Source organism: Balearica regulorum, chromosome 2 (assembly GCF_011004875.1).
Source record: "Balearica regulorum gibbericeps isolate bBalReg1 chromosome 2, bBalReg1.pri, whole genome shotgun sequence".
NCBI lineage: Eukaryota > Metazoa > Chordata > Aves > Gruiformes > Gruidae > Balearica > Balearica regulorum.
Window position 1 is genome coordinate 144,746,463 of NC_046185.1, and position 11,476 is coordinate 144,757,938.

General features: G+C 44.3%; 1 protein-coding gene and 1 long non-coding RNA gene across 3 annotated transcripts in view; one reads left to right on the forward strand and one right to left on the reverse strand.

Moving 5' to 3' along the window:
* The window catches only part of NMT2 (N-myristoyltransferase 2), a 38,613-nt gene extending 31,832 nt beyond the window's left edge, over positions 1-6,781 (reverse strand). The window contains exon 1 of one of the 2 annotated variants that reach the window (XM_075746266.1): positions 6,508-6,781. In XM_075746266.1, coding sequence (XP_075602381.1) covers positions 6,508-6,617 — 110 coding nt within the window. In that variant the 5' untranslated portion in view covers positions 6,618-6,781. The remainder of the gene's footprint in view (positions 1-6,507) is intronic. The other variant, XM_075746265.1, reaches the window with a different exon arrangement.
* A 1,240-nt stretch (positions 6,782-8,021) lies between these two features.
* LOC142600588 (uncharacterized) lies at positions 8,022-10,408 on the forward strand. The gene is made up of 3 exons (XR_012834155.1): positions 8,022-8,087; positions 10,158-10,235; positions 10,316-10,408. It is a non-coding gene; the product is annotated as an uncharacterized LOC142600588 (long non-coding RNA).
* Positions 10,409-11,476: the final 1,068 nt, after the last annotated feature.

An 11,476-nucleotide genomic window follows, 5' to 3' on the forward strand; every position in this document is an offset into this window, starting at 1 on the left:
GGGTTGAGCGTATGCGGGACTGCTAGCGTCTTATTCGCATACATTGGGACAGTAACTGACTGGAGGTATTGGTTGTCTAGGAGTTTAACAGTTACTGTTACACACACACACGCACTTGTAACTGTCTGGAGGTATTGGTTGTTTAGGAGTTTAACAGTTACTCTCACACACACACGCACTTGTAACTGTCTGGAGGTATTGGTTGTTTAGGAGTTTAACAGTTACTGTCACACACACACGCACTTGTAACTGTCTGGAGGTATTGGTTGTCTAGGAGTTTAACAGTTACTGTTACTCACACACACGCACTTGAAAACTAACTGTCTGGAGGTATTGGTTGTTTAGGAGCTTAACAGTTACAGTTTCAAGAATTTTCTTTTTTTTTTTTTTCTTTTTCTTTCTTTTCTTTCTCAAGTATAACTTGAGGTGTTTGAATTTGTGTGAGTGTGTGAGACGTACAATCACGTACGAAGCGAGTGTGGAGTCCGGATCCGCGGTTCTGTTATCCCGCGAGGGAAACAGCCGGAGAAGGACGAAGCGAATGATTAATGATACCCTTGTGGGTAATTATTTAGATTAATAGTAGCATTGACATGTAAGTTTGGATGTCCTTTATTGCTGTGTTAAAAGATTAACTAAAAATCCGAATGATGCAGCCCCTGAAGTAGAATTGTTGATAAATGTGGGAATCAGAATATTGCTTTTGACACCCCAAAAATATTGTGAATCAATAATCATTTTTGAATGTTTATGGTATAAACAGAAATTGTGAATTCAATCTGGGACAGACATAGAGTGTGCTAAGTGTAAAGTGTGAACCCCTTGAGAAAAAGGAGTGTGCTACCGAAATAGTAAAGATTGTGGTTGGCGAGATAGTAAAATGGGAAGTAATCAGAGTGGAGAAAGTTTTAAAAAAAAACAGCCCAAGAATAAGAATTTGGAATATAATACAGTGTTACAATTGATGTTGTTTTGTAGAAGGAAGTTAGAAAAGAACAACAAGAAAATGAAAGAGCGGAGACAGGCAGGGAGAGACAGGGAAAGAGAGGGTAATGTGAGAGCTGCACTGCAGGAAGCGTCAGCAAACTAACTTCAAGGGAGGACGGCAATACCAAGGGGGAGAGGCGAGACCCCTCCAGCACAAAATACCAGTAATACCTTAGGAGATCATCAGTGTGCATATTGTAAAGAACTGGGACATTGAAAATGGGATTATCAGAAATTTAAGGACCGTTTTAGGGGTCCTGTTCCTACCAGTGCAGAGGTTCTGGAGGAGGCACGATAAGCAGCTCCCTTTCAACCTCAGTTCCCCTGAACTAGGTCCTGAAGGGGACCGGGGGGAACCTCCCCAGCAGAACCCCTGGCTACAGTAGAGCTGGGAAAAAGGAAAATAGATTTTCTTGCAAATACCGGGGCAACTTATTCTGTTAAATACTTATCAAAGAAAATTGAGATATGATACAGTAAACATTGTGAGTGCCACAGGGAAAGCGAAACAGTGTGCCTTTTCCATCCTTTAAATTTTAAGCTTGGAAAACAATGGATAACTCACCAATTTTTATATATGCCTGAATGTCCTATACCACTCTTGGGACGGCACCTATTGAGTAAATTGGAAATGCAGATCACCTTTAAAGACGGGAAAGTTCAATTATTAATCCCTGAATCTAAAGCCATTGAGGCAAGAGTTTTTATGTTGCAGGAGCAACCTAAGACTAACAAAGGAATTCCCGAGGAGGTGAAGAATACAGTGACATTTTTGACACGGGCTAATGAGGTCCCGGGTAGATCCAGAAGAGCGAAACCCATAAGAATTATCCTTAAACCTGGAACAAATCTGGTAAGACAAAATAATACCCATTAAAAATAGAGGCCAAAAAGGAATTTAAAAGGTTAATATTCAACTTTATAGAATACGGGTTGCTCATATAATGTAAATCAGAGTATAATACCCCAATTTTACCGGTGAAGAAACCGGATGGGAAGAATTATCAGCTAGTATAGGACCAAATTTGGTTTACCGTACTGGACCTGAAGGATGCATTTTTCTGTCTGCCCTTGGCAGCAGAGAGTCAGAAGCTGTTTGCTTTTGAATGGGAAAATCCTGAAACAGGCAGGAAAACACAATTAACTTGGACGGTGTTACCTCTAGGACTTAAGAATAGCCCTACTATTTTGGGAACCAGTTGGTCCGAGAACTCGAAACATGGACTCCTCCATCTCAGACAGGGACTTTATTATAATATGTGGATGATTTACTAGTGGCTACAACTACTAAGGAGGACTGCGCCCAATGGACAGTGAGCTTGTTAAATTTTCTAGGATTGAGTGGATACAAAGTTTCCCAGCAAAAGGCCCAAGTGATTCAGCAACAAGTCACCTCGGATTTGAGATCTCAGGAGGACAAAGAGAAGGTCAAAAAGAAGCTATTTGCCGCACGCCATTGCCGGGAACAGCAAAAGAATTTAGGATCTTTTTAGGTATGACAGGATGGTGCAAATTATGCATATATATAATTATGGACTCTTAATAAAACCATTGAATCAATTACTAAAAGATAATCAGTTAAAGTTGACCTGGACAGGAGAAGCAAAAAAAGCCTTTGAACAACTGAAAACAGAACTGATGAGAGCACCGGCTTTAGGTCTTCCTGACGTGTCTAAACCCTTCTGGCTATTTTCTCATGAGAGGCAAGGAATAGCCTTAGGGGTGCTAGCTCAGCAACTAGGCCCTTATAAAAGAGCAGTAGCTTACTTTTCTAAGCAATTGGATGAAATAAGCAAAGGGTGGCCTGGATGTCTACGAGCAGTAGCTGCAGTTATCCTGAATGTACTGGAAGCACGCAAATTTACAATGGGCCAGAAAATTACAGTAATGGTGTCTCATACAGTTTCAGCCATGTTAGAACAAAAAGGAGGACGCTGGCTTTCCCCCTCTAGATTTCTGAAATACCAAGCAATACTAGTGGAACAAGATGATATAACTATAGTCATCACTAACATTGTGAACCCAGCTTCTTTTCTTAGTGGGGAAATCTCGGAGCCGGTGGTCCATGACTGTTTAAAACGATGGAAGCGGTATATTCCAGTCGCCCCGATCTAAAAGAGGAGCCGCTCCACGATGCCGAGGACTCCTGGTATACAGACAGAAGCAGCTTTGTGAAACATGGAGAATGCCAAGCAGGATATGCTGTGACCACTACCCAAAAGGTAATAGAAGCAAAATCATTACCTGCAGGGACATCAGCACAAAAGGCTGAGATCATTGCCCTAACCCGAGCGTTAGAGCTGGCAAGAGGGAAGAAGATTAATATCTGGACAGACTCAAAGTATGCCTTTGGAGTTGTACATGCCCATGGTGCTATCTGGAAGGAAAGAGGACTTCTCACTGCTCAAGGAAAATATATTAAACATGCAAAAGAAATTCTAAAGTTACTAGAAGCCGTAAATCTTCCAGAAAAAGTAGCTATTATGCATTGTAAAGGGCACCAAAAAGGTAACACCGACCAAGAGATTGGCAATAAATTGGCAGACTCAGAGGCTAGAAAGGCAGCAGAAAAGGGTAAAGTGATGGCAGCCTTAATTCCAGATGGTAAACTTCAAATTCCAAATTCTGATTTGGAGCCAGATAAGTATTCCAAAGAAGATAAAAAAATTAATCAATGATTTAGAAGGTAACAAAGGAAAAGATGGATGGTTTTATGTTCCAGATGGACGAATAATAGTACCCTCTAATTTGTTATGGAAATTAGTTTTAGATGAACATAAGAAAACACATTGGGGTACAGATGCTTTATATAAACAATTAAACCAGAAGCTAGTAAGTTGAAATTTGTACACTAGTGTGAAACAAGTAACCCAAAGGTGCGAAATTTGTTTAAAGAATAACCCGAATACCTCAAACAAGATTCAGATGGGTGTAATAGGAAAAGGTAATAGTCACAGACAGTTAAATATAATCGAACAGACTGTTCTAGCAACACGAGTTAGAGGATTAGATCAACCCATACATCCTTTTAAACCCGGAGACTGGGTTTATGTTAAGAATTTCACAGGTAAACCATTGGAAGAGAAGTGGAATGGACCATTTCAAGTGCCTGAGCCATGTCAGTCAGGTAGAAGGATGGAATCAAAATCTACACTTCTCTCTAGTCCAAAACATCACTCAGATGCCTAAATATTCCAGCCATGGAATATCCTTAATAGGAGTTCCGCTTCCATCTAATGTCTCCTGGACAAATCCGGTTTATTGGGCAAACACCACCCTTAGAAAAGATTCCCAGTCCAAATGGAACCAGGAATGGAAGGTAGACGTGATGATAGCGAATTATACCTCAAGTAATAGTTGTTTAGTAAGTTCAGGAAAGGGCACCTTTGTAGGAGAATATTCAAATATAACAAGTCCATTTTTAAATATGACATTGATTGATCCTGTTTTTCAAAAGTTGAACTATACTGGACTCCCGGTCCCATTAGGAACGGGATGGTATTGGCTATGTGGTACATTGGCTATGAAGATATTGCCCCTAGGATGGAAAGGAGCTTGTACTCTTGGAGCTTTAGTTCCTAACATTACTATCGTTGACAAACTATACCCACAGGATGAAAGATAAAGAAAACTCATAACGCTATAGCAGATAGGTTTACTAAGTTCCATAGTTTTGCAAGGTGGTTTCTCCCATGGCTAGGGGTAAGTGAACTAGAAAAAACTATAGTGAACATTTCAGCAGTAATAGAAAACATTGAGAACAAAACCATTGATGCAATACAGGCCTTGCAAATTGAAATAACTAGTCTGTCAAAAGAAGTGATTCAAAACCGAATGGCCCTTGATTTATTATTAGCTTCACAAGGTGGTGTTTGTGCAACCATAAATATAAGCTGTTGTATGTACATAGACCAAAGCGGTAGAATCTCCACAGATTTAGACGAAATCCGTAGACAAAGCGAAATATTGCATAAAATAACTAAAGAAGATACCTCATGGGGTTTTGAAGAAATTTGGCACAAGTTAACTTCCTGGCTACCTAATTCAACCTGGCTCCGGCAGCTATTTGGTTTTGTCCTGCTTATAGGACTGATGATAATCCTGACTTGTATATTAATACAATGTGCATTTTGGTGTAGTAGGCGAACTTCAGGAGAATATGAGAACTGGAAACAAAATAAGATAAGACACGCAGTAGAGTCAGGGAAATACTTTAAGAGAACATCGCAAAAAGAGAATGTATTGTAGGCCTTCTTGCGAAAGAATTCGCAACTTTAATGAAAAGGGGGGAATGAATAGGGGAATCTAATTAGCGTATAACAATTAAAAAAAAAAAAAATATAACTTGGCAATACTTGAGTCAGGCCCCACAAACTCAGGCTTCGCCTGTCTCATGCTCCAGTACAAAAGAAAACAATTAATAAAATAGTTGGAATGCAGAAGCAGGATAAGAGAAGCCGTAAATTAGGGAATAGTCCTTGGGTATGAACTAGAAAAGACACAAAGTTTGAGGCAACCTGATAAAGGGAGGCCCAACATGCCAACAAGCCTGGGACCATCTGGGCAGGATGGATAACAAGGTTGCTGAGCTTGCAAAACGGGGATAATGAAGAAGAGGTCACCCAACTCTGTACACTGAAGAAGAGGAGAAAGAGGAAGATTTGAGGAGGACGACCCCTGACGACCACCTGAGAAAGAAACTGCGCAGGTGTATCAGGACATTAGCATATATTCAGGAGTTCCCGGAATAATAATGAATATGTATTAAATGTATCAGAAACCTAATGAATATGTAAACTCCTTTGTAATATAAATCACGAACAATTTGTTTCTCGTTGAGACGCACGTTCGTGGAAATATCCCGGTGCGACTCCCAGCGCTGCAATAAAGGATACCTGCTTAATAGTCACATTGGCTATTGAGTGAATTTCTTTGATTCAGCACAGACAACAAAGCAAGATTTACCCTCCCTAGGCGAGGAGCGACCGCGGTGACCGTTTTTAAGGCCGGTGCCCGGCGGACAAGCCGGCCTCGCCGCCCCGCTCACTTCAGGCGGGGACCCAGCCCCCCGCCTCTCCCTTCGACGGAGGCCGCCCCCGGAGGGGCGAGGAGAGCCGAGCCGGGCAGCACAGCAAGGCGGCAGGGTCCTCCCACAGCCGCAGGCCGCCAGCTGCAGCGGAAGGCAGGCCGGGAGGAGGGCGCGGGGTGCAGCCGGCGGGGCCCCCTCGGCCGCGGGCGACACACGCGCAGGCGCCGCGGAGGAGCGTCGGGCCGCGCCGCGCCGCGCCACGCCATGCAGGCCGCCCGCCGGCTGACAGGCGCACGCCTCGCACGCCCCCCGCTCCGCTGCCCGTCCTGCCGCGGGGCCCACTCCGGGCAGTACAGGGACCCCGGCCTGGTCCGGCCCGCCCCATACAGCGGCCGCAACGGCACCTCCAGCCTCGCCGCCGCGACAGTAGCAGACACGGGGGCTGTCTCCCCGGGCTGTGCCCGCCCGTCCGTCCCACAGCGCGCCCCTACCCCTTGGTGTGCTCAGCCTCCTCCTCATTGTCGCCGTCTATGCCGCAAGTGTCCTGGTCATCCAGCTCCAGGCTCTGCTGGCTGGCCGCAGACTCGCTGTCCTCCGCCATCACGGGGGAAGGAGGGAGGGGAGGGGGCGGGGGAGCCTATGAAAGGAACCGGGGCGCACGGGCAGATGCAGTCCGGAGGAGCTCCCTCTAGCTGCTGTCCTCCCCCCGTGCTGGCGGAGGAGGCGGAGGCCGCCAGGGCTGCCCGGCCGCTGCTCACTACCCCATGGGAAACCGGGCCGGGCCGTGGGGGGCTCGGCGCCCTGCCCTGCCCCTCACGCCCTGGCGGCACCGCCCCCGCGCCTGGCCGCCGCCTGATCTCGTAGCCGACATCTAACCCGCGCCCCCTGCTTTACCTCGACCTCAGGTCCTCGCACCGGGTCGACGCGGTCCCGGAGCCGGAGCGCAGCTCCCCACCGCTGGGGAGGCCCGAGCCTCAGGCCCAGCCGTGGCGGGCCTGCCCGGGTGGGGGCCGACCTTGCGCCCTGGGGTCGGGGCCTGCGGGCAGGCGAGGGCCCACTCGGTGGGGCGGCAGCTGCCGGGCCTCAGCAGCATCAGAGCGTGTTTTGCCAGCTCCCCAGGTTTCCTTCTCGCACCATGAAGACTTCGACGCCAAAGTTGCCGCTGGTGGACGCTGCCGAGGCCGCCGTGGGGAGCCCCCTGCACGGCCGTGGCCACCGGCTCCCGCAGCACTTGGTATTTTCCCGAAGCCTTTTGTATTTCTGCAAGCTCCGTGCTAGAAAAACCGGAGTCGAATGGCAATGATTTGAACCCAGGAAAACAAAGAGAAACTTTTATTAATTATTTGAACTCTCTTGATTTCCAGGGTCATATCAAGATTTCTGGATAAGATTCAGAATTTCAGAGTGCTTGGTTTGGCAGTGCTGCCAAATACCACATTAAAATGTAAGAATAGTATGCATCAGTTGTAATTTCTCCTACTGCCCTCTTGAAAATCATTTAATGTGAGGAAGATACTGCTTCCTCCCATTTTGATTTAAGGTGGTGATTTGGATTACTTTTTCCTATTTTTGGTTTAAGGTGGTGTAATGTTTTTCTCCATCAGCAACTACTGGTGACATGCCAAGTAAAAAGTATCACTGGCCAAGCAGAAGATAGCTAGGTGTTCCTCCAGCTGTGCCCTTGCAGTCAAACTGTGAACCTATGTGTATTTAGCACCAGCCCTGGGCCCCTCTGTGTCTCACTGCACTTGATCCTTTACAACGTGTGAGTTGCCACAGGAACTTGTAATTCAAATGCATAAAATTCTTAAAAGAGTCAAAGGCAGACAATGAAATGATAAAAAATCCAAGGCCCAGGTCACCCTGTCAGCTGTACTTCGTCTATAACAATTCTCCTAAATTACCTCCTAACTTCTCTTGGTCTAACCACGTAGTCAGTTGTATCATGCAGGAGGTGCTGCCCTCATGCTATCAAATAATTACTGAATATTTATTCCCTGCCACAGGTGGACTTCTGGAAGCGTGTCTTGCTTTGTTGTGAAAGAACAGAGGGAAAGACAATTCTGAATGGGTAATGGAGTATGGGTTTATCAGCTTTGTGACCTATCATGGTAAACTCTGACGTTTCATGACCATGTTCAAACCTTCAGTGACTGTCTCGATAGTTTTGAAATACTAGCTGTGGTGACTGGAAAATTCAAGGGTACTAAATCAATCAATATTCAACCAGCACATTCCAAACAAAACAAGCTGTGGCATAGCACATGGATCTGTAAAAACAGCAGTTGTTTCTGAATATGGCTAAATTGTTAAGGTAGTGTTGATCTTTCACAAATGAGTAAAGGGAGAGAGAAAAATCTAGACAGGTGGCCTACCCTCAACTATTGCAAAACTGATGGAGTCTGTAATTAACACTTGGCCAAGTATGACCTCCCAATGTCAAGCCGTCACTATAGTTCAGAGGGGAAATGTGCTTATTGTGTTACCACAGTCTGAAATGACCTTTAGAAGTATAACTTCAGTCAGTTGTAATGTATAGGAGAGAAAGGAAATCTCAGAACAATGGCACAATAACCGATAGTTTTCAATAACAAATTGTGAACAGCTGCCCCATAGCCTAGAGAGAAGTTTATCCACTGATTACTAATGATTTTTTTTCTCCTCATAATAATGTGTAGGAGAAAGTGAAGAACAGTATGTCAATGAACAGTTCTATTGAATCACTGTGTTAGAGAAAATGTGGGTTTAACCATCTTCTGTCCTTTACCACAGTTTTCCTCACTTCATTGAAACAAATGGAGTATAGGAAGCCTGGATCTTGACTCTTTTTGCAGTTCACAGTGACGATAAAAGAGGCAATATTAATCGCTCCCAGCAAGCTACCACTTGCTATCCCCTGCTAGAGGGTCTCCCTGGAAGGGGGATCAGGAGGAGTATAGCTGCAGAACAGCTGCTCTTCTAGATGTCATGGTATGCATGAAGAATATCCTTATGGATATTACAGTTTATCTCCTGAGAGGCACAACTGAGATTATACTCCAGATTCAACTGTTACAAGGCTAAATGACAACACTGAGTTGTGCTTTGCGTTTCATGAATATGCGACTTTTGCTTATACCACAACTAGAGAAGTTGACCAGAAGCCAGAGATATGCATCTGTCCTGCACTGAGGATTTCTGATGTCGCTTCGCATTTCTCAAGTTACCAGAGTGTTTAAATTCACTCTACAGACACTGCTCAGCAGTTGCACTACTGGATAGTTGTTGGCTATCACATGTATAAATGTCTTCCCAAACTAGAGCAGCAAGGTGAAAAAAACTTACCCCTGAACTTGAGGACCCCACGTGCTCAAGCACAGTGAGTTCATGGAGTATGTACCATTGGGACAGTAAGCAGCTTGGATGGCATCTGGTGTGCCCAAACAGGCTGTCTGTGGGCATCTGTACTTCCAAGATGTCTGTTGTCACAGCTGGGTATGTCCGGGAACTCCCCAAACTGCAGCATACAAGTGATGCAGGTACAGCCCACACACTCGTGCCAGTCCAAGCAGATCATCAAAAGCTATCATCAGAAATGTTTCATTTTAAACTTACCAGGTAAAGAGCCTGTGTTTGTGAAGGTGTAAATTTACCGGGTTTAATTACTTAAAAAGACCTCTTCCTAGATGTACTAGGAAGATAAAAGCCTTTTATTTTATGAAGATTAAAAAGAAGAAAGCACAGTCATTTTACACAAAAGCTAAAAAATTAAAAATAAAGGAAAATAGACTTCCTAATCAGGAGATAGACTTCACTTAATACTAAACAGTATATCATGAAATCAATTAAAATAATTCCAGCATTTGATGAATTACTCATTGGTTAGTTGGTTATTTTCATAGGTCTCCTTAGAATATCAGTAGTGAGTCTAGGTTTGCAGCTAGATGTAGCTAAAATATCCAATTGCTTATGGGAACAAATTGGAAGAAAGGAAGAGAGAAAGGTCAATAAAACACTACAGATGTAGCTCTGCCTAGCTGGTGCCACCACTGTCAGGCACTGAGGAACAGACCAGTGTCCACTACACCACCACAAATCCCAGCTTTCTGGATCTTTCCCCATCCTACTTCTTTTTCCAGGTTCCGTCTGTTTTCCATAACAGATGCAGTCATGGGCTTATTGTGGCTACACAAAATGAACCTGTGCCTACGATTCTGAGAGTCTTGGAGCCAGCTTGAATGTAAGTATGAGTATAGGCCCAGATCCACAAATGGACTTTGGTGTTGCCATGTTTAACTCTTTCCTCATTGATTCCCACAGCCAAATCCAGGACTCAAAACGAAGCCCTACCAACACTCAAATACTTTGGGCATTTCAGTGGCCGACATGAGTTCAGAAGAACCCTAGGCTACCATGGGAGGAGCCACCTAAGCTTGGCGGTAAGAGATACTGAGGATTGGGAAGCCTTCACACCCATGTCTGTACAGGGTTTGTTAGATCTTGCCTGTTGGATTAACCGTCAAGTGAGACTGTCCAGTACGTGGTCAGGGTCATACCCTTCTCTTTGCTCCTCTGTGATTCAATAAAGCCAGGCAGTCTCAGATACAATTTCCCTCAAGCAGCCAGGCACAATGCAGGCTTGTTTACCTGCCTAGTGATACATACTAATTACATCTCAGTGAGCTAGTGATATATAATACAGCATTCAGACTATTGGCATCATCTGATTAGTCTATGTGTTCTGAGTATTAAGCACCGCAGAAGAAAAGTGCCTGAAATTTTCATGCGGTCATAGGACTGCTCCTACCTTTACACATGACATTGAAATATTCATGGCATTTATAATTTAAAATGGATTTGATATTGCAAGTAACAATAATAAACAACTTGCTGTGAGCTTTCTGTAATCTTGTAAATTGGAAGCAAAAGCGATCCAATTTGAAAATTAGCTAATAGTTTAGTGTTTTCTCTATTTTCCTAATATTTAAAAAAAAAGTTATGGAGCAAACTAATACTTTTAGATTTTGCTTCATACAAGCGCTTACTAGTACTACCTCACAATATTATTTTTTTATTGGCTGTTCTTTATGCTGAGAACTTGAATACTGCCTTCTTAATTCTGAATGAGGTGCAACAATAAGAGAATACAGATTCAAAATACACTGAACAAATGCATCAGAACACATCTGTATAGTTGTCACAGCCAACACCAGAATAGGTAGAAATGGCGAGGGAATGAAATGCGCTTGTGATCCCATATGTTGCACACTTGTATGCATGTGAGATCAGGTCTCTGATCATTGTGGTTTGTCTCACCCATTTTACATCCTTTTAGCCTCCTGCTGCATACCACACTTGGTGAGCTGCAGCCTTGCCTGCTCCCACAGCCCACTTGCTGCTGACCTGTGTTGGCTGCAGCATTCAAACTGGGGGACAAGCACTGTCAAAACAGCCCACTCTCTGCTGCACTCTAACATTTTT